This window comes from Oncorhynchus mykiss, chromosome 14 (genome assembly GCF_013265735.2).
Source record: "Oncorhynchus mykiss isolate Arlee chromosome 14, USDA_OmykA_1.1, whole genome shotgun sequence".
NCBI lineage: Eukaryota > Metazoa > Chordata > Actinopteri > Salmoniformes > Salmonidae > Oncorhynchus > Oncorhynchus mykiss.
This window is the reverse complement of record NC_048578.1, coordinates 18,299,243-18,318,091: the sequence shown is the minus strand read 5'-3', so window position 1 is coordinate 18,318,091 and position 18,849 is coordinate 18,299,243. Positions and strand designations below refer to the sequence as shown.

Here is an 18,849-nt window from a genome sequence, read left to right as displayed (position 1 = left end):
GGACGTCAGGCCCTCATCACCCTCATGGAGTCTGTTTCTGACCGCTTGAGCAGACACATGCACATTTGTGGCCTGCTGGAGGTCATTTTGCAGGGCTCTGGCAGTGCTCCTCCTTGCACAAAGGCGGAGGTAGCGGTCCTGCTGCTGGGTTGTTGCCCTCCTACGGCCTCCTCCACATCTCCTGATGTACTGGCCTGTCTCCTGGTAGCGCCTCCATGCTCTGGGCACTACGCTGACAGACACAGCAAACCTTCTTGCCACAGCTCGCATTGATGTGCCATCCTGGATGAGCTGCACTACCTGAGCCACTTGTGTGGGTTGTAGACTCCGTCTCATGCTACCACTAGAGTGAAAGCACCTCCAGCATTCAGAAGTGACCAAAACATCAGCCAGGAAGCATAGGAACTGAGAAGTGGTCTGTGGTCCCCACCTGCAGAACCACTCCTTTATTGGGGGTGTCTTGCTAATTGCCTATAATTTCCACCTGTTGTCTATTCCATTTGCACAACAGCATGTGAAATGTATTGTCAGTGTTGCTTCCTAAATGGACAGTTTGATTTCACAGAAGTGTGATTGACTTGGAGTTACATTGTGCTGTTTAAGTTTTCCCTTTATGTTTTTTGAGCAGTGTATATATAGTGTTGTAGCAATGTGCAAATAAACAAATATGGGTTGTATTTACAATGGTGTTGTTCTTCCCTGGTTGCCCTTTTCTTGTGGCAACAGGTTACAATTTTTACTGCTGTGATGGCACACTGTGGTATTTCACCCAGTAGATATGGGAGTTAATGTGTCTGCGTAATCTGAGGGAAATATGCGTCTCTAATATAGTCATACATTTGGCAGGGGGTTAGGAAGTGCAGCTCACTTTCCACCTCATTGTGGGCATTGTGCACATTGTCTTCTCTTGAGTCAGGTCTACCTATGTCGGTCTCTCAATGACAAGGCTATACTCACTCAGTCTGTATATAGTCCGTTTTCTTTCATTTTGGGTCAGACAGTGGCAGGCATGTGTACTCTGTTTAGGGCCAAATAGCTTTCTAGTTTGCTCAGTTTTTTTTGTAAATTTTTCCCAATGTGTCAAGTAATTATCTTTTTATTTTCTTGTTATTTGGTTGGGTCTAATTGTGTTGCTGTCCTGGGGCTCTGTTTGTGAACAGAGCCCCAGGACCAGCTTGCTTAGGGGACTCTCTGAAGGTGATGGCTTTGTTATGGAAGGTTTGGGAATCGCTTCCTTTTAGGTGGTTGTAGAATTTAACAGCTCTTTTCAACAATAATTATTTGGTGTTTTACTAGGGACACTGAGGATATCTTTGCAGAGTCTCAATTTGGTGTTTGTCCCATTTAGTGAATTATTGGTTGGTGAGCGGACCCCAGACCTCATAACCATAACGGGCAATGGGTTCTATAACCGATTTAAGTAATTTTAACCAGATACTAATTGGTATGTTGAATTTCATGTTCCTTTTGATGGCGTAGAAGGTGTCTCTCAGATCTTTCACAGCATTGTAAACGTTACCTGTGGCGTTGATGTTTAGGCCAAGGTAGGTATAGTTATGTGCTTTAGGGCAACAGTGTCTAGGTGGAATTTGTATTTGTGGTCCTAGCAACTGGACCTTTTTTTGAACACCATTTTTGTCTTACTGAGATTTACAATTAGGGCCCAGGTCTGACAGAATCTGTGCAGAAGATCTAGGTGCTGCTGTAGGCTGCCCTCAGTTGGGGACAGAAGCACCAGATCATCAGCAAACAGTAGACATTTGACTTCAGATTCCCGTAGGGTGAAGCTGGGTGCTGCAGACTGTTGTAGTGCCAATTCGATGATATACATGTTGAAGAGGGTGGGGCTCAAGCTGCATCCCTGTCTCACCCCATGAGCCTGTGGAAAGAAATGTGTTTTTTACCAATTTTAACCACACACCGTGTACATGGATTTATAATGTCATGACGTTTTTGTTTATATAAATGCTGCAGTTGCCACTCAAGTTTTTTCTTCCAATTGTGAACTGTATGAAATAACTAGCTAGTTAGCGGTGTGTGCTAAAAGTGTTTCAAAATCTGTCTGAGACCTCAAAGTAGTTGTGTTCTTTGCTATGTACGGCCATGGCTTTTGTGGAGTGATAGGTAACGATGCTTCAAGGGTGACTGTTGATGATGTGTTCAGAGGGTCCCTGATTCAAGCCCAAGTTGGGGCGAGGAGAGGGATGGAAGCAACAGTGTTACATTGATGCTCTGGACCAGAATCACTCGGTTGGGCTCTGTATTGTGGTTGCTGCAGAAAATAAGTGCAAAAGGGGTGAGTGTAACCAGAGTAAAATGGCTAGCTAGTTAGTGGTGCACGCTTGTAGAGTTTCAACTCTATGATGTCAATCGGTCTGAGACCTTTAAGTTGTTGTTACCCCTGTGGCTTTTGTGAAGCAATAGGTAACGATGCTTCATGGGAGGCAGTTGATCTGTTCAGGGGGTCCCTGGTTTAAGCCCAGGTTGGGCCAAGGGGCAGGACTGAATAAATACTGTTACACATGTTTGACCCTATCAATGTTTCTTTCACAATCCTGTTTGTTCCCATTAGTCCTAAATTATAGCATTTCAAGGTTACATTTGATGACTGACGAGAATGGTTTTAAAAAGATTTCATCTAAGCGTGTTCTTCAAGAAGGATTGATGTGCAGGACTACTACAATATGTCGAGTGTGTTAAGCTGTGTGGGGTTAATGCCAATCATGACTGTTTGACTTGACTGGTGATGAGACTGCCTCAGCTGCAGCTTATGCCCTCTTAGCTGGGAGACCACCAAATAGCGTGCTCAACCATGCCCTTCTATTTACATTCCTTTCCATAAGTACTCCAACACACCATTTCATAGTGTCCTTTCTGCAAATGCCACAATATATGAGCTAATAAGGTTATGTACGTAGAGAGAGTGTAGGGGGAAGGGGGGTTGACTTCCACATGTGGGCCTTTTTTAGGCGTCAATCTCACTACAACTTCACCCCACCTGTCCAGACGAGTCATAACAATGGTATATGTTTAGGGTTTGGGAATGTAAATCAGAAGATGGAAACAGTAAAGGTTACAAGTTCGACTTGCATTTTTAACAAAGATTAATCCCCTGGTTATGCAAGACTTTTGCTGCTTGGTGGTGGTGAAGCCGCAAGAAGGTGGGCAGAGAGAGTGCCTCAGGGGTAATCAAATAGAGGTCGACCGATTAATCGGAATGGCCGATTAATTAGGGCCGATTTCAAGTTTTCATAACAACGGGAAGTTTGTAGTTTTGGACGTCGATTTTTATTTATTTTTACATATATTTAAGCTATATTTAACTAGGCAAGTCAGTTAACCTCACTGGGATATGTGGGATGCTAGCGTCCCACCTGGCCAAAAGCCAGGGACAATGCAGAGTGCTAAATTCAAATAAATTACTATAAAAATCTAACTTTCCTTAAAACACACATGCAAGATAGCAAATTAAAGCTACACTTGTTGTGAATCCAGCCCACATGTCACATTTCAAAAAGGATTTTTGGCGAAAGCAAACGAAGCTATTATCTGAGGATAGTACCTCCGTAAACAAAGAGAGAAAGCCTATTTCAACCCTGCAGGCGCGACACATAACACAGAAATAAAAATATAATTCATGCCTTACCTTTGACGAGCTTCTTTTGTTGGCACTCCAATATGTCCTTTTGTTCGATTAATTCCGTCGATATATATCCAAAATGTGCATTTATTTGGCGCGTTTGATCCAGAAAAACACCGGTTCCAACTTGCGCAACGTGACTACAAAATATCTCAAAAGTTACCTGTAAACTTTGCCAAAACATTTCAAACTACTTTAGGTATTTTTTTAACAGTACACTTCAAGTGACCCTCGTTCAAGATGGCCATACTTCTTCATTACACAAAGGAAAAACCGCAACCAATTTCTAAAGACTGTTGACATCCAGTGGAAGCGATAGGAACTGCAAGAAGGTCCCTTAGAAATCTGGATTCCCAATGAAAACCCATTGAAAAGAGAGTGACCTCAAAAAAAAATCTGAATGGTTTGTCCTCGGGGTTTCGCCTGCTAAATAAGTTCTGTTATACTCACAGACATGATTCAAACAGTTTTAGAAACTTCAGTGTTTTCTATCCAAAGCTACTAATAATATGCATATCTTATCTTCTGGGGAGGAGTAGCAGGCAGTTGAATTTGGGCATGCATTTCATCCGGATGTGGAAACACTGCCCAGTCACCAAGAAGTTAAGAACACATTCTTATTTTCAGGATACTGGATACAGGAGACTGCCTGTTACGCGAATGCAGTAAGCCAAGGTAAGTTGCTAGCTAGCATTAAACTTATCTTGTAAAAAACAATCAATCATAATCACTAGTTAACTACACATGGTTGATGATATTACTAGTTTATCTAGCTTGTCCTGCGTTGTATATAATCGATGTGGTGCGCATCGTTGCTCCAATGTGTACCTAACCATAAACATCGATGCCTTCCTTAAAATCAATACACAGAAGTATATATTTTTAGACCTGCATATTTAGCTTAAAGAAATCTAGGTTAGCAGGCAATATTAACCAGGTGAAATTGTGTCACTTCTCTTGCGTTCATTGCACGCAGAGTCCGTGTATATGTAACAGTTTGAGCAGCCTAATTTGCCAGAATTTTATGTAATTATGACATAACATTGAAGGTTGTGCAATGTAACAGGAATATTTAGACTTATGGATGCCACCCGTTAGATAAAATACGTAACAGTTCCGTATTTCACTTAAAGAATAAACGTCTTGTTTTCGAGATGATAGTTTCCGGATTCGACCATATTAATGACCTCAGGCTCGTATTTCTGTGTGTTATGTTATAACTAAGTCTATGATTTGATAGAGCAGTCTGACTGAGCGATGGTAGGCACCAGCAGGCTCGTAAGCATTCATTCAAACAGCACTTTTGTGTGTTTGCCAGCAGCTGTTTATGACTTCAAGCCTATCAACTCCCAAGATTAGGCTGATGTAACCGATGTGAAATTGCTAGCTAGGTAGCGGGGTGCGTCACTCGCTCTGAGACTTGGAGTGGTTGTTCCCCTTGCTCTGCATGGGTAATGCTGCTTCGAGGGTGGCTGTTGTCGTTGTGTTGCTGGTTCGAGCCCAGGGAGGAGCGAGGAGAGGGACGGAAGCTATAGTGTTACACTGGCAATACTAAAGTGCCTATAAGAACATCCAATAGTCAAAAGGTTAATGAAATACAAATGGTATAGAGAGAAATGGTCCTATAATTCCTACAATCTAAAACCTCTTACCTGGGAATATTGAAGACTCATGTTAAAAGGAACCACCAGCTTTTGTATGTTCTCATGTTCTGCGTAAGGAACTTAAACGTCAGCTTTTTCATATGGCATATATTGCACTTTTATTTTCTTCTCCAACACTTTGTTTTTGTATTATTTAAACCAAATTGAACATCTTTCATTATTTATTTATTTTTACCTTTATTTAACTAGGCAAGTCAGTTAAGAACAAATTCTTATTTTCAATGACGGCCTAGGAACAGTGGGTTAACTGCCTGTTCAGGGGCAGAGCGACAGATTTGTACCTTGTCAGCTCAGGGATTTGAACTTGCAACGTTTCGGTTACTAGTAGAACACTAACCACTAGGATACCCTTGAGGCTAAATTGATTTTGATGTATTATATTAAGTTAAAATAAGTGTTCATTCAGTATTGTTGTAATTGTCATTATTACAAATAAAAATAAATTGGCAGATTAATCGGTATCGGCTTTTTTTGGTCCTCCAATAAATCGGTATCTGCGTTGAAAAATCTAAATCTGTCGACCACTATAATCAAAGTCAATGAAAACATGACCGGGAAACTAATAGTTTAAGGTCTCCAACCAACTCCAACCGACCAAAGGCTAAACAGACAGTCAAGATGGTTAGAGGGCATCGAAAGAGTGCAGAGTGTCTGATGCCTTCTCGCCCATCCAACACAAACACAAAACATGCCGTTCGGGCACATGGTGGCTTTCCTGAACTGTAAATAGAAGCCGACATCCAGGCAAAGAATTCACAAGTGACTTGTGACTAATGACTCATACATTTTACTTCCCGAAATATAACTTGATGCTTCAATGACGCTGAAATAGGGTGGAGTGCATCCATTTTGGGTACACATTGAGTGGAGTGCATCTCAAAATATCAAATCATGCCTAGTGTCTACTCCTTTCATAACTTTCCCCACAAATTCAAAAGCACAAAAGTTAAATGTAGTGTTAGTTCAGTTGCCAAACGGATGTATAACCTCAACCCAACAAATCTCTCTGCTGAGCTGATCTGGAGGCTAACAATAACCAAATAATTTTTAAAAACATGCCTTGCATCCCTGACATCTTTCATATACTCTAATCATTGAACCCACCAGCTCCCTTGCTGGAGAAAAGTCATAATTTCAGCTACAACCTACCATTGTGCTACTGTGTGCTGGTCCTCCTAGGGAAAACATGTCTCACAGACTCACGCCTCGTGCCTGGAAGTTAAGAAAAGCTCAATGAACTCATACCTGCCAGAGGTCTGTCATCTGGTATGTATATCCTCTCTCTCTCTCTCAAAGTCTTTCCTCAGTCTACAACCACCTAGACGAGTACATCCAGTTGGGAAAAGTTCTGATCAATCGCAGCATTTCACTCCGCTCATAGTTGCACCCTCCTGCTGGTGTTTGAGTGAGTGAGTGAGTGTGTGAGAGGGTGTGTGTGTGTGTGCCTGTCTCTAGCTACACCGTGCGTACTCTGGCCAACATTCCAGTGCACAGCTCACTTCCTGCAGGCCTGGGAGCATACAGGCCAGGGGTGGGGTGGTGCGAGGGTGACCCTTTCTTCCACCAGTCCTTCTCTGCAGGCCATATACATGAACTCTGGTGCAACAGGCTACAATTTTGACTAGTGGGGAGTAATACGCACGCAGCTCTCACTCCTATACCCTCCCTTTTTTTGATCTCCTTATTGTTGCTACAATTATGATTATAATAATAAGTAATGTAGTTATCATTAGTAGGCTTTGTATAGTATCCTTGTATAACCACCATCGAGCTGTAGGCCTAAGAGCACATACATACATACATACATACATACATACATACATACATCTCAAAAAAATAAAGGGAACACTTAAACAACACAATGTAACTCCAAGTCGATCACACTTTTGTGAAATCAAACTGTCCACTTAGGAAGCAACACTGATTGACAATAAATTTCACATGCTGTTGTGCAAATGGAATAGACAACAGGTGGAAATTATAGGCAATTAGCAAGACACCCCCAATAAAAGAGTGGTTCTGCAGGTGGGGACCACAGACCACTTCTCAGTTCCTATGCTTCCTGGCTGATGTTTTGGTCACTTTTGAATGCTGGCGGTGCTTTCACTCCAGTGGTAGCATGAGACTAAGTCTACAACCCACACAAGTGGCTCAGGTAGTGCAGCTCATCCAGGATGGCACATCAATGCGAGCTGAGGCAAGAAGGTTTGCTGTGTCTCTCAGCGTAGTGTCCAGAGCATGGAGGCGCTACCAGGAGACAGGCCAGTACATCAGGAGATGTGGAGGAGGCCGTAGGAGGGCAACAACCCAGCAGCAGGACCGCTACCTCCGCCTTTGTGCAAGGAGGAGCAGAAGGAGCACTGCCAGAGCCCTGCAAAATGACCTCCAGCAGGCCACAAATGTGCATGTGTCTGCTCAAACAGTCAGAAACAGACTCCATGAGGGTGGTATGAGGGCCCGACGTCCACAGGTGGGGGTTGTGCTTACAGCCCAACACCGTGCAGGACGTTTGGAATTTGCCAGAGAACACCAAGACTGGCAAATTCGCCACTGGCGCCCTGTGCTCTTCACAGATGAAAGCAGGTTCACACTGAGCACGTGACAGATGTGACAGAGTCTGGAAACGCTGTGGAGAACATTCTGCTGCCTGCAACATCCTCCAGCATGACCGGTTTGGCGGTGGGTCAGTCATGGTGTGGGGTGGCATTTCTTTGGGGGGCCGCACAGCCCTCCATGTGCTCGCCAGAGGTAGCCTGACTGCCATTAGGTACCGAGATGAGATCCTCAGACCCCTTGTGAGACCATATGCTGGTGTGGTTGGCACTGGGTTCCTCCTAATGCAAGACAATGCTAGACCTCATGTGGCTGGAGTGTGTCAGCAGTTCCTGCAAGAGGAAGGCATTGATGCTATGGACTGGCCCGCCCGTTCCCCAGACCTGAATCCAATTGAGCACATCTGTGACATCATGTCTCGCTCCATCCACCAACTCCACGTTGCACCACAGACTGTCCAGGAGTTGGCGGATGCTTTAGTCCAGGTCTGGGAGGAGATCCCTCAGGAGACCATCCGCCACCTCATCAGGAGCATGCCCAGGCATTGTAGGGAGGTCATACAGGCACGTGGAGGCCACACACACTACTGAGCCTCATTTTGACTTGTTTTTCCAGGACATTACATCAAAGTTGGATCAGCCTGTAGTGTGGTTTTCCACTTTAATTTTGAGTGTGACTCCAAATCCAGACCTCCATGGGTTGATAAATTAGATTTCCATTGATCATTTGTGTGATTTTGTTGTCAGCACATTCAACTATGTAAAGAAAAAAGTATTTAAGAATATTTCATTCATTCAGATCTATGATGTGTTATTTTAGTGTTCCCTTTATTTTTTGAGCAGTATATATATATATATATATATATATATATATATGATCAATAATCCAGAAAAACACTGGTTCAAACTCACGCAACATGACTACAAAATATCTAATAAGTTACCTGTAATCTTTGTCCAAACATTTCAAACAACTTACCTAATACAACTTTAGGTATTTTTTTACGTAAATAATCAATAAAATTTAAGAAGGGATAAACTGCGTTCAACAGCGGACAAAAACTAAGTGTAGCGAGCTTTCAGGTCGCTCGCCCCTAACAAACAGTACACTAGACTCAACCCTCATTCTGAACAGCCCTACTTCTTCATTTCTCAAAGGAAAAACATCAACCAATTTCTAAAGACTGGAAGTGATAGGAACTGCAAGCAAGTGCCTTAGAAATCTAGATCCCCATCAAAACCCATTGAAAAGAGAGTGACCTCAAAACAATGTTTTCCTGGATGGTTTGTCTCTGGGTTTCGCCTGCCAAATAACTTCTGTTATACTCAGACATTATCCAAACAGTTTTCTATCCAAATCTACTAATAATCCTAGCTTCTGGGCCTGAGTAGCAGGTAGTTTACTTTGGGCACGCTTCTCATCCGGATGTGAAAATGCCACCCCCTAGCCTAGAGAGGTTAATCCTAGGAAAAATTCCCTGTTTTAGGTCAGTTAGGATTACCACTTTATTTTAAGAATGTGAAATGTCAGAATAATAGTAGAGAAATCATTCTATTTCAGCTTTTATGAATTTCACCACATCCCCAGTGGGTCAGAAGTTTACATACACAATTAGTATTTGGTAGCATTGGCCCCAAAGTGTTTAACTTGGGTCAAACGTTTTAGGTAGCCTTCCACAAGCTTCCCACAATAAGTTGGGTGAATTTTGTCCCATTCCTCCTGACAGAGCTGGTGTAACTGAGTCAGGTTTGTAGGCCTCCTTGCTCGCGCACAAGCTTTTTCAGTTCTGCCCACAAATGTCCTATAGGTTTGAGGTCAGGGCTTTGTGATGGCCACTCCAATAACTTGACTTCTTTGTCCGTAAGCCATTGTGCCACAACTTTGAAAGTATGCTTGGTGTCATTGTCCATTTGGAAGATCCCATTTGCGACCAAGCTTTAACTTCCTAACGGATGTCCCCATGTGTAGTTGCAAACCGTAGTCTGGCTTTTTATGGCGGTTTTGGAGCAGTGACTTATTCCTTGCTGAGTGGCCTTTCAGGTTACACGGATATAGGGGCTTGTTTTACAGTGGATGTAGATAGATACTTTCGTACCCGTTTCCTCCAGCATCTTCACAGGGTCCTTTGCTGCTGTTCTGGGATTGATTTGCACTTTTCGCACCACAGTATGTTCATCTCTAAGAGACAGAACGCGTCTCCTTCCTGAACGCTATGAAGGCTGCGTGGTCTCATGGTGTTTATACTTGTGTACTATTGTTTGTACAGATGAACATGGTACCTTCAGGCGTTTGGAAATTGCTCCCAAGGATGAACCAGACTTGTGGAGGTCTACAATTGTTTTTCTGAGGTCTTGGCTGATTTCTTTTGATTTTCCCATGCAGAGGCAATGAGTGAAGGTAGGCCTTGAAATACATTCACAGGCACACCTCCAATTGACTCAAATTATGTCAATTAGCCTATCAGAAGCTTCTAAAGCCATAACATCATTATCTGGAATTTTCCAAGCTGTTTCAAAGCACAGTCAATTTAGTGTTTGTAAACTTCTGACCCACTGGAACTGTGATAGTGAATTATAAGTCAAATAATCTGACTGTAAACAATTGTTGGAAAAATGACTTGTGTCGTGCACAAAGTAGATGTCTTAACCCACTTGCTAAAACTATAGTTTGTTAACCAGAAATTTGTGGAGTGGCTGAAAAACGAGTTTTAATGACTCCAACCCAAGTGTATGTAAACTTCCGACTTCAACTGTACATTATCTTTCCCTTCATGTATTGTAAAGATTGGGCTGAAACATCACAGGTGATATGATTATCTGTCACAGTGTACTGTGCATTATTCCAAAAACAAATGGGTGAATATTAAACCCATTTAGCTCCTCCTGCACAACTAAGTGGGCTAATATTAAACCCATTTAGCTCCTCCTGCACAACTAAGTGGGCTAATATTAAACCCATATAGCTCCTCCGGCACAACTAAGTGGGCTAATATTAAACCCATATAGCTCCTCCTGCACAACTAAGTGGGCTAATATTAAACCCATTTAGCTCCTCCGGCACAACTAAGTGGGCTAATATTAAACCCATATAGCTCCTCCTGCACAACTAAGTGGGCTAATATTAAACCCATTTAGCTCCTCCTGCACAACTAAGTGGGCTAATATTAAACCCATATAGCTCCTCCGGCACAACTAAGTGGGCTAATATTAAACCCATATAGCTCCTCCTGCACAACTAAGTGGGCTAATATTAAACCCATTTAGCTCCTCCTGCACAACTAAGTGGGCTAATATTAAACCCATATAGCTCCTCCGGCACAACTAAGTGGGCTAATATTAAACCCATATAGCTCCTCCTGCACAACTAAGTGCCTCCCTGTGTGCCTGCATCATACGCTGAGCAAACAGTTTCAGACCCATTCTCCCTAGTGGGTTCCTCTCAAGCATTAAAGTCTAATCTGCCAATATCCTCAAATCCCTCTCAAGGAGACACACTTTCACCTTGGAAAGGGGAAAGGTACATTTTGAGCGTGGGTAGCGGCTGTCCGATTCTTGGCATTTTTCAGGTGGAGTGGAACGCGGGCCTGTGGCAACGATGCTCCAGACATGCATATGAGTTATGAGTGTTACTGACCCTGAGATATGACAGAATAATTAGAGCTAAGCTTCTTAAGTCACAGTGCTTCGTATTGACATTTTTTTACATAAAGGAGCATTGTTTCAAGACACCCACAGTAGGGAAAGCGAATCCCGTATGCAAGACTGGATTTCATCACTGCGTTTATTGAGACTAACATTTTAGACAGGGAGACAAATAATTCAGTCAGTGAGCCTAACATTTCAGTCGGTGACATTAATCATAGTTTTATTCACTTGTCTGCACCTGTAGTGTCTGTAGTCCAATGCACATATAGTCCTACTCTGATATAAGACACCCTTGGGTCAAAAAAGTGATTACAAAATGGTCGACAATTTGATCAAATCCAGTCCCAACTTGCTGTTATTCGTACCTGCTTCTTGGCAGGAACATGGACTCCTTGATGAAGACAGACCCGGACAGTAGGATATACCAGCAGCTTCCGATGTCATCCGGGCTGTGAAAGAGAAAACAGAGAGAATTGAACTGGTGAATCGCAAATTCAAATTCGTACCTGCACACACACCCAAGTGAAAACACAGACAGCGTAATACACGTCACAGACGAACTCACACTAACCCTGAGCAGTACAACAGAGAGGATGACACACACAAAGTTTTCCAACTTCCGAATAGAAAACTCCCTAGGTGGCAATTCCAGTGACGATAATGTCAGATTTGCTGTTTAAAGTAGCTGAAAGCAGCAGCAGAGGACTACAGTACAATGAGGGAGGATTCAACAGTCCATTGAGAGGGTTTTCTGATAGTTTTCTTGGCAAGCCATGGTTCTCTATTCAAATTGATCTAACAGAAAACAGCCCATTGATAGTACAGATCTAGGAGGAAATACCAGTACCGACACATAGCTCAGAGTCAACTTTGCAGTATGTTTTGTGTGCGTGTTATTTCATACATTACTTGCTCAGAATGTTTCTTGCATTATTAACAGCCAAAATTAATTGGTGGCTATAAGATCGGCAATCACTCTACAGCATTTCAACCAGAAATGTGATTTTCCTAAATTGGACCCTTTGTTTGAACACCCCGAGGCAGTTCCATTCATCCCGGGGGCTGCTCCAAAACACCGCCGCAGGAGAATAGGAATAAAGAGTGGGCTTCTAGTCAGACTCAGGAGGTATGCATAACCTCCACCGCTTCCGAGTATATTGCTCGCTAATATTTCCTTCCAGACTAACATTCTGTTTTATGGAATCATGGCTCTCTCAGGAACTACAGTCTCTGACCATTCAGCCAGTGGGGTTCCCCGATAACTCTCATTGGAAAAGAAAACTGGAGGTGTACGTTTCATGATTGACTTCTTGTGGTGTGATTATGGTAACGTACAGGAACTTTTGGTCTCCCGATCTGGAATACCTCACCATCTAATGCCGATTACATTACCTTCAGAGATCATTTTCTTAAGTAACTGTTACGGCCGTGTATATTCTCCCCCCAGCCGAAATGTCTCAAGGAAATAACCTGGACTTTATACATTGCAATGTCCGTACTGTGAGACGCCTAACACAGCGCTACAGGGAGACAGGATGGACAGCTGATTGTCCTCGCAGTGGCAGACCACGTGTAACGAGACATGCACAGGATCGATACATCCGAACATCACACCTGCGGGACAGGTACAGGATGGCAACTGACGCCTGAGTTACACCAGGAACGCAGAGTCCCTCCATCAGTGCTCAGACTGTCCGCAATAGGCTGAGAGAGGCTGGACTGAGGTCTTGTAGGACTTTTGTAAGGTAAGTCCTCACCAGACATCACCAGAAACAATGGCGCCTATGGGCACAAACCCACCGTCGCTGGACCAGACAGGACTGGCAAAAAGTGCTCTTCACGGATGTGGTTTTGTCTCACTGGGTGTGATGGTCGGATTTGCGTTTATCGTCGAAGGAATGAGCGTTACACCAAAGCCTGTACTCTGGAGCAGGATTGATTTGGAGGTGGAGGGTTCATCATGGTCTGAGGCAGTGTGTCACAGCATCATCGGACTGAGCTTGTCGTCATTGCAGGCAATTTCAACGCTGTGCATTACAAGGAAAACATCCTCCTCCCTCATGTGGTACCCTTCCTGCGGGCTCATCCTGACATGACCATCCAGCATGACAATGCCACCAGCCATACCGCTTGTTCTGTGAGTGCTTTCCAGCAAGACAGGAATGTCAGTGTTCTGCCATGGCCAGCGAAGAGCCCGGATCTCAATCCCATTGAGCACGTCTGGGACCTGTTGGATCAGAGTGAGGGTTAGGGCCATTTCTCCCCAGAAATGCCCGAGAAATTGCAGGTGCCTTGGTGGAAGAGTGGGGTAACATCTCATAGCAAGAACTGGCAAATCTGGTGCAGTCCATGAGGAGGAGATGCACAGCAGTACTTCATGCATCTCCCTTTGTTCAGGGACACATTATTAAATTTGTTAGTCACATGTCTGTAGAACTTGTTCAGTTTGTCTCAGTTGTTAAATCTTATGTTCATACAAATATTTACATATTAAGTTTGCTGAAAATAAAAAGCAGTTGACAGTGATAGAACATTTCATTTTTTGTTGAGTTTACACACACTTTAAAAAGTATGAGGTCACTTAGAAATGTTCTTGTTTTTGAAAGAAAAGCACATTTGTGTCCATTAACCTTTTGTGACTAGGGGGCAGTATTTTCATTTTTGGAAAAATAACGTTCCCGTAGTAAACGGGATATTTCGTCAGAACAAGATGGTAAAATATGCATATAATTGACTGCTTATGATAGAAAACACTCTAAAGTTTCCAAAACTGTAAAAATATTGTCTGTGAGTATAACAGAACTGATGTTGCGTCCCTATTGAGCAGTGAATGGGCTATCAACCAGATTCCTTTTTTCTATGGCTTCCCTAATGGGTCTAGTGTCACAATACATAGTTTCAGGCTTTTATTTTGAAAAATGAGCCTGAACGTCAACATTGCGTCAGTGGTCAGCTGAAGTCTCTCATAGTGTTTGGTGCGTAAATGACAAATGCGGCCATTGTTTCTCTCTATCCTACTAAGAAGCCACCAGTCCCGGTTGATATATTATCGAATAGATATTTGAAAAACACCTTGAGGATTGATTATAAACAACGAGATAATCAGTTTCTTGGCAATTTCTCGAAAGGAATATCCTTCATTTCTCAGAACAAGAATAAACTGACGAGTTTCAGAATAAAGTACTTGGTTTTTGGACATTTTGAGCCTGTAATCGAAACCAAATGCCGATGCTCCAGATACTCAATTAGTCTAAAGAAGGCCTGTTTTATTGCTTCTTTAAACTGTTTTCAGCTGTGCTAACTAATTGCAAAAGGGGTTTCTAAAGCTCAATTAGCTTCTTAAAATGATGAACTTGGATTAGCCAACACAAGGTCCCATTGGAACACGAGTGATGGTTTATGATAAATGGGCCTCTGTACGCCTACGTTGATATTCCATTAAAAATCAGCCGTTTCCAGCTACAATAGTCACTTACAATAATAACATGTCAACACTATTTCTGATCAATTTGGACCAAAAATGTTATGCTTTTCTTTCAAAAACAAGTAAAATGTCTAAACGACATCAAACTTTTGAACGGTAGTGTGTAGTATATATACACTATGTATATACTGTATGTACACACACACACAAACAGTATAACAGTCAAAAGTTTGGACACCTACTCATTCCAAGGTATTTAAAATTGTTATATTGTAGAATAATAGCGAAGACATCAAAACAATGAAATAACACATGGAATCATGTAGTAACCAAATTAAAGCGTTACACAAATCAAAATACATTTTATTTTTGATTCTTCAAAGTAGCCACCCTTTGAACACACTTGGTATTCTCTCAACCAGCTTCGCCTGGAATGCATTTCCAACAGTCCTGAAGGAGTTCCCACATATGCTGAGCACTTGTTGGCTGCTTTTACTTCACTGCGGTCCAACTCATCCGAAACCAACTCAATTGGGTTGAGGTTGGGTGATTGTGGAGGCCAGGTCATCAAATGCAGCACTCTCCTTCTTAGTCAAATAGCCCTTACACAGCCTGGAGGTGTGTTGGGTCATTGTCCTGTTGAAAAACAAATGATATCCCATCTGGTTTGGGCTTAGTGGGACTGGCGTATGGCTGCAGAACGCTGTGGTAGCCATGCTGGTTAAGCGTGCCATGAATTCTAAATCAATCACAGACAGTGTTAGCAGCAAAGCACCCCCACACCATCACCTCCATGCTTCACGGTGATTATGACACATGGAGATCATCCGTTCACCTACTCTACGTCTCACGACACAGCGTTTGGAACCAAAAATCTCCAATTTGGACTCATCAGACCGAAAGGACAAATGTGTCCATTGCTCATGTTTCTTGGCCCAAGCTGGTCACTTCTTATTAATGGTGTCCTTTGGTAGTGGTTTCTTTGCAGCAATTCGACAATGAAGGCCTGATTGATGCAGTCTCCTCTGAAAGGCTGAGGTTGCAATGTGTCTGTTAATTGAACTCTGTGAAGCATTTATTTGGGCTGCAATTTCTGAGGCTGGTAACTCGAATTAACTTATCCTCTGCAGCAGAGGTAACTCTGGGTCTTCCTTTGCCGTGGCGGTCCTCATGAAAAACAGTTTTATTATAGCGCTTGATGGTTTTTGCGATTGCACTCAAAGTAACTTTCAAAGTTCTTGAAATTTTCCCAACTGACTGATTTTCATGTCTTAAAGTAATTATGGACTATTGTTTCTCTTTGCTTATTTGAGCTGTTCTTGCCATAATATGGACTTGGTATTTTACCAAAAAGGGCTGTTTTCTGTATACCACTCCTATCTTGTCAGAACTGATTGGATCAAATGCATTAAGGAAAGAAATTCCAAATTAACTTAACAAGGCACACCTGTTTATTGAAATGCATTCCAGGTGACTACTTCATGAAGCTGGTTGAGAGAATGCCAAAACTGTGCAAAGCCGTCAAGGCAAAGGGGTGACTACTTTTAAAAATCTCAAATATAATTTGATTTGTGTAACAGTTTTTTGGTTACTACATAAATCCATATATGTTACTTGATAGAATAATAGTGAATACATCAAAACTACAATGTAGAAAATACTGAAAATAAAGAAAAACCCTGGAATGAGGTGAATTCAGACTAAACTTTTTCCACATTTTGTTACGTTACAATCTTATTTTAAAACACACAATGCCCCATAATGGCAAAGCGAAACCAAGTTTAAAAAACAGAAATAGCTTATTTACATCAGTATTCAGACCCTTTGCTAAATTGAGCTCATGTGCATCCTGTTTCCATTGATCATCCTTGAGATGTTTCTACAACTTGATTTGAGTCCACCTGTGGTAAATTCAATTGATTGGACATGATTTGGAAAGGCACACACCTGTCTATATAAGGTTCCACAGTTGATAGTGAATGTCAGAACAAAAACAAAGCCACGAGGTTGAAGGAATTGTCCATAGAGCTCCAAGACAGGATTGTGTCGAGGCACAGATCTCGGAAAGGGTACTAAAACATTTATGAAGCATTGAATGTCCACAAGAAGACAGTGGCCTCCATCACTCTTAAATGGAAGAAGTTTGGAACCACCAAGACTCTTTCTAGAGCGGTCTGCCCGGCCAAACTGAGCAATCGGGGGAGAAGGGTCTTGGTCAGGGAGGTGGCCGAGAAAGCCGATGGTCACTGACAGCGCTCCAGAGGTAGTCTGTGGAGATGGGAGAACTTTTGTCGCAGGAGTAAAATAATACTGCAGCAGGAGGATTTGATTATTAAAAAATAAATACATTCTAACGGGAAATCAGTTTTGATAGGACCTACAGTAGTAGGACATTTATGTCAGGTGCTGTAGAATTTGAGCGAGCGAAAGAGAAAGACCACTGAAGTGAATTGATGTCAATTCTGTGGCGCAGGGAAATTCTCTGTGACAACAGAGTGAACAAATGAAGATATAATACCTCTCTCTATAAGTTCAATGGCCACATGTTTCACTTTGTTATGAGTTTACTCATCTAGTCTCTACCAAATGATGCTATAACAAGGAATAAACTGCTTCATCATCATAATTCTGTCTTACACTAACTACCGAGCAGATTGCCGTGGCTGCACACCCTGTACATGCTGCAGGTGCTATTAAATTGCTTGTCTTGTCATTGGGTTCCCTTTAAATCTAGTGCTAATCGGCCAGTCGTGTGTAATTATTGGTCAGTGTGTTCATCGAGTCCCACCAGCGGAGAGCTCTGAAAGGTAGTCTGGAGGAAATCCATTCGATGGCAAATATGGCACGCCAAAGGTTTGTGTCCCACTCACATCAAGAGGTGGGACGGATGGGGATGAATGCATGGCCAAACAAACAGACAAGTGAACATGCACAAGTATGTTCATACACACACACACTTATAAAGACAGAGTGAGAGATTATACTGAGTGAGAGTTTCTCATCACGAAGTACAAAGCAATCCCCCCCACCCCCCTCCTCCTCCTCCACTCCACACCTTCACTCTGGAGCTAATAAGGCTGAGTATAGCACACACTACTGATGCAGTGTGAATCCTGCTTCCCTCCCTCTCCCCATCTCTCTCCTTCACCGTTTTCTCTCCTTCACTGTTTTCCCTCCTTTCCCCCGATGCACTTGTTCCCCCCTATATCGTCCTCATCTCCTCCCTCGCAGTCCAAATGAAAATGTTCAATTATTAACCGCTGGCACGCAGAGGCGCTCGCTCCCTTGCACATTGCTAAGGAGGAGAGGAGCACAGAACACAAAGTAGTAGGAGACAGGAGAGTCTTATGCGCCACGACAGCTTGACTGAACTGGGTCATGAGCATTTTGGGAGAAACAATCGTCTGAGAAGCGCTCAGCAATGACAAGCCCGAACACCACATCTCATCTTCAGACAGGATGTAAGGTAGGAGAGAAGCTGAGGGTCTCTGGGTGTGTTAGAAGCTGGAGAATAACAGTTTTTTTAATAAACATCAATGTTCTCATGAGACCCTTTATGAAATGATGATCAAATGATGTTGGAGTGGGGGGACAGAACGAGCCTATTTCCAAAGGGGTGTGTCTGATAAACTACAGTATACAGTGCATTCAGAAAGTATTCAGACACCTTCCCTTGAAATGGGTTAGGGTTAAATGGTTGGAACTTCAACATGAGGTGAAGAAATAAACTCACCTTCCTTTAGACCAGAGAGACGGCAAGCTGCAGCTCATGACCATTGTGGTTCGAATCCTGAATAATCAACACGAGGTATGGGTGAGGAGCGCACCTCTCAGACAATCATTTAGACAGCTACTAGCTGTCGTGAGTCAAATATCTAGAGAAGTGAATATAAGTGAGACGATCCTACTACGCTCATCACCGGG

The 18,849-nt window shown here is 42.7% G+C and overlaps 1 protein-coding gene across 15 annotated transcripts in view; it reads right to left on the bottom strand.

The window, feature by feature from the left end:
* Positions 1-18,849, bottom strand: part of LOC110488939 (Rap guanine nucleotide exchange factor (GEF) 2) — a 152,963-nt gene that overhangs the window by 82,124 nt on the left and 51,990 nt on the right. For 14 of the 15 annotated variants that reach the window (XM_036943076.1, XM_036943075.1, XM_036943060.1 and 11 more), the window contains exon 4: positions 11,867-11,950. In XM_036943076.1, coding sequence (XP_036798971.1) covers positions 11,867-11,950 — 84 coding nt within the window. Of the gene's footprint in view, positions 1-6,549; positions 6,715-11,866; positions 11,951-18,849 lie in introns of those variants that run through there. The other variant, XM_036943073.1, reaches the window with a different exon arrangement.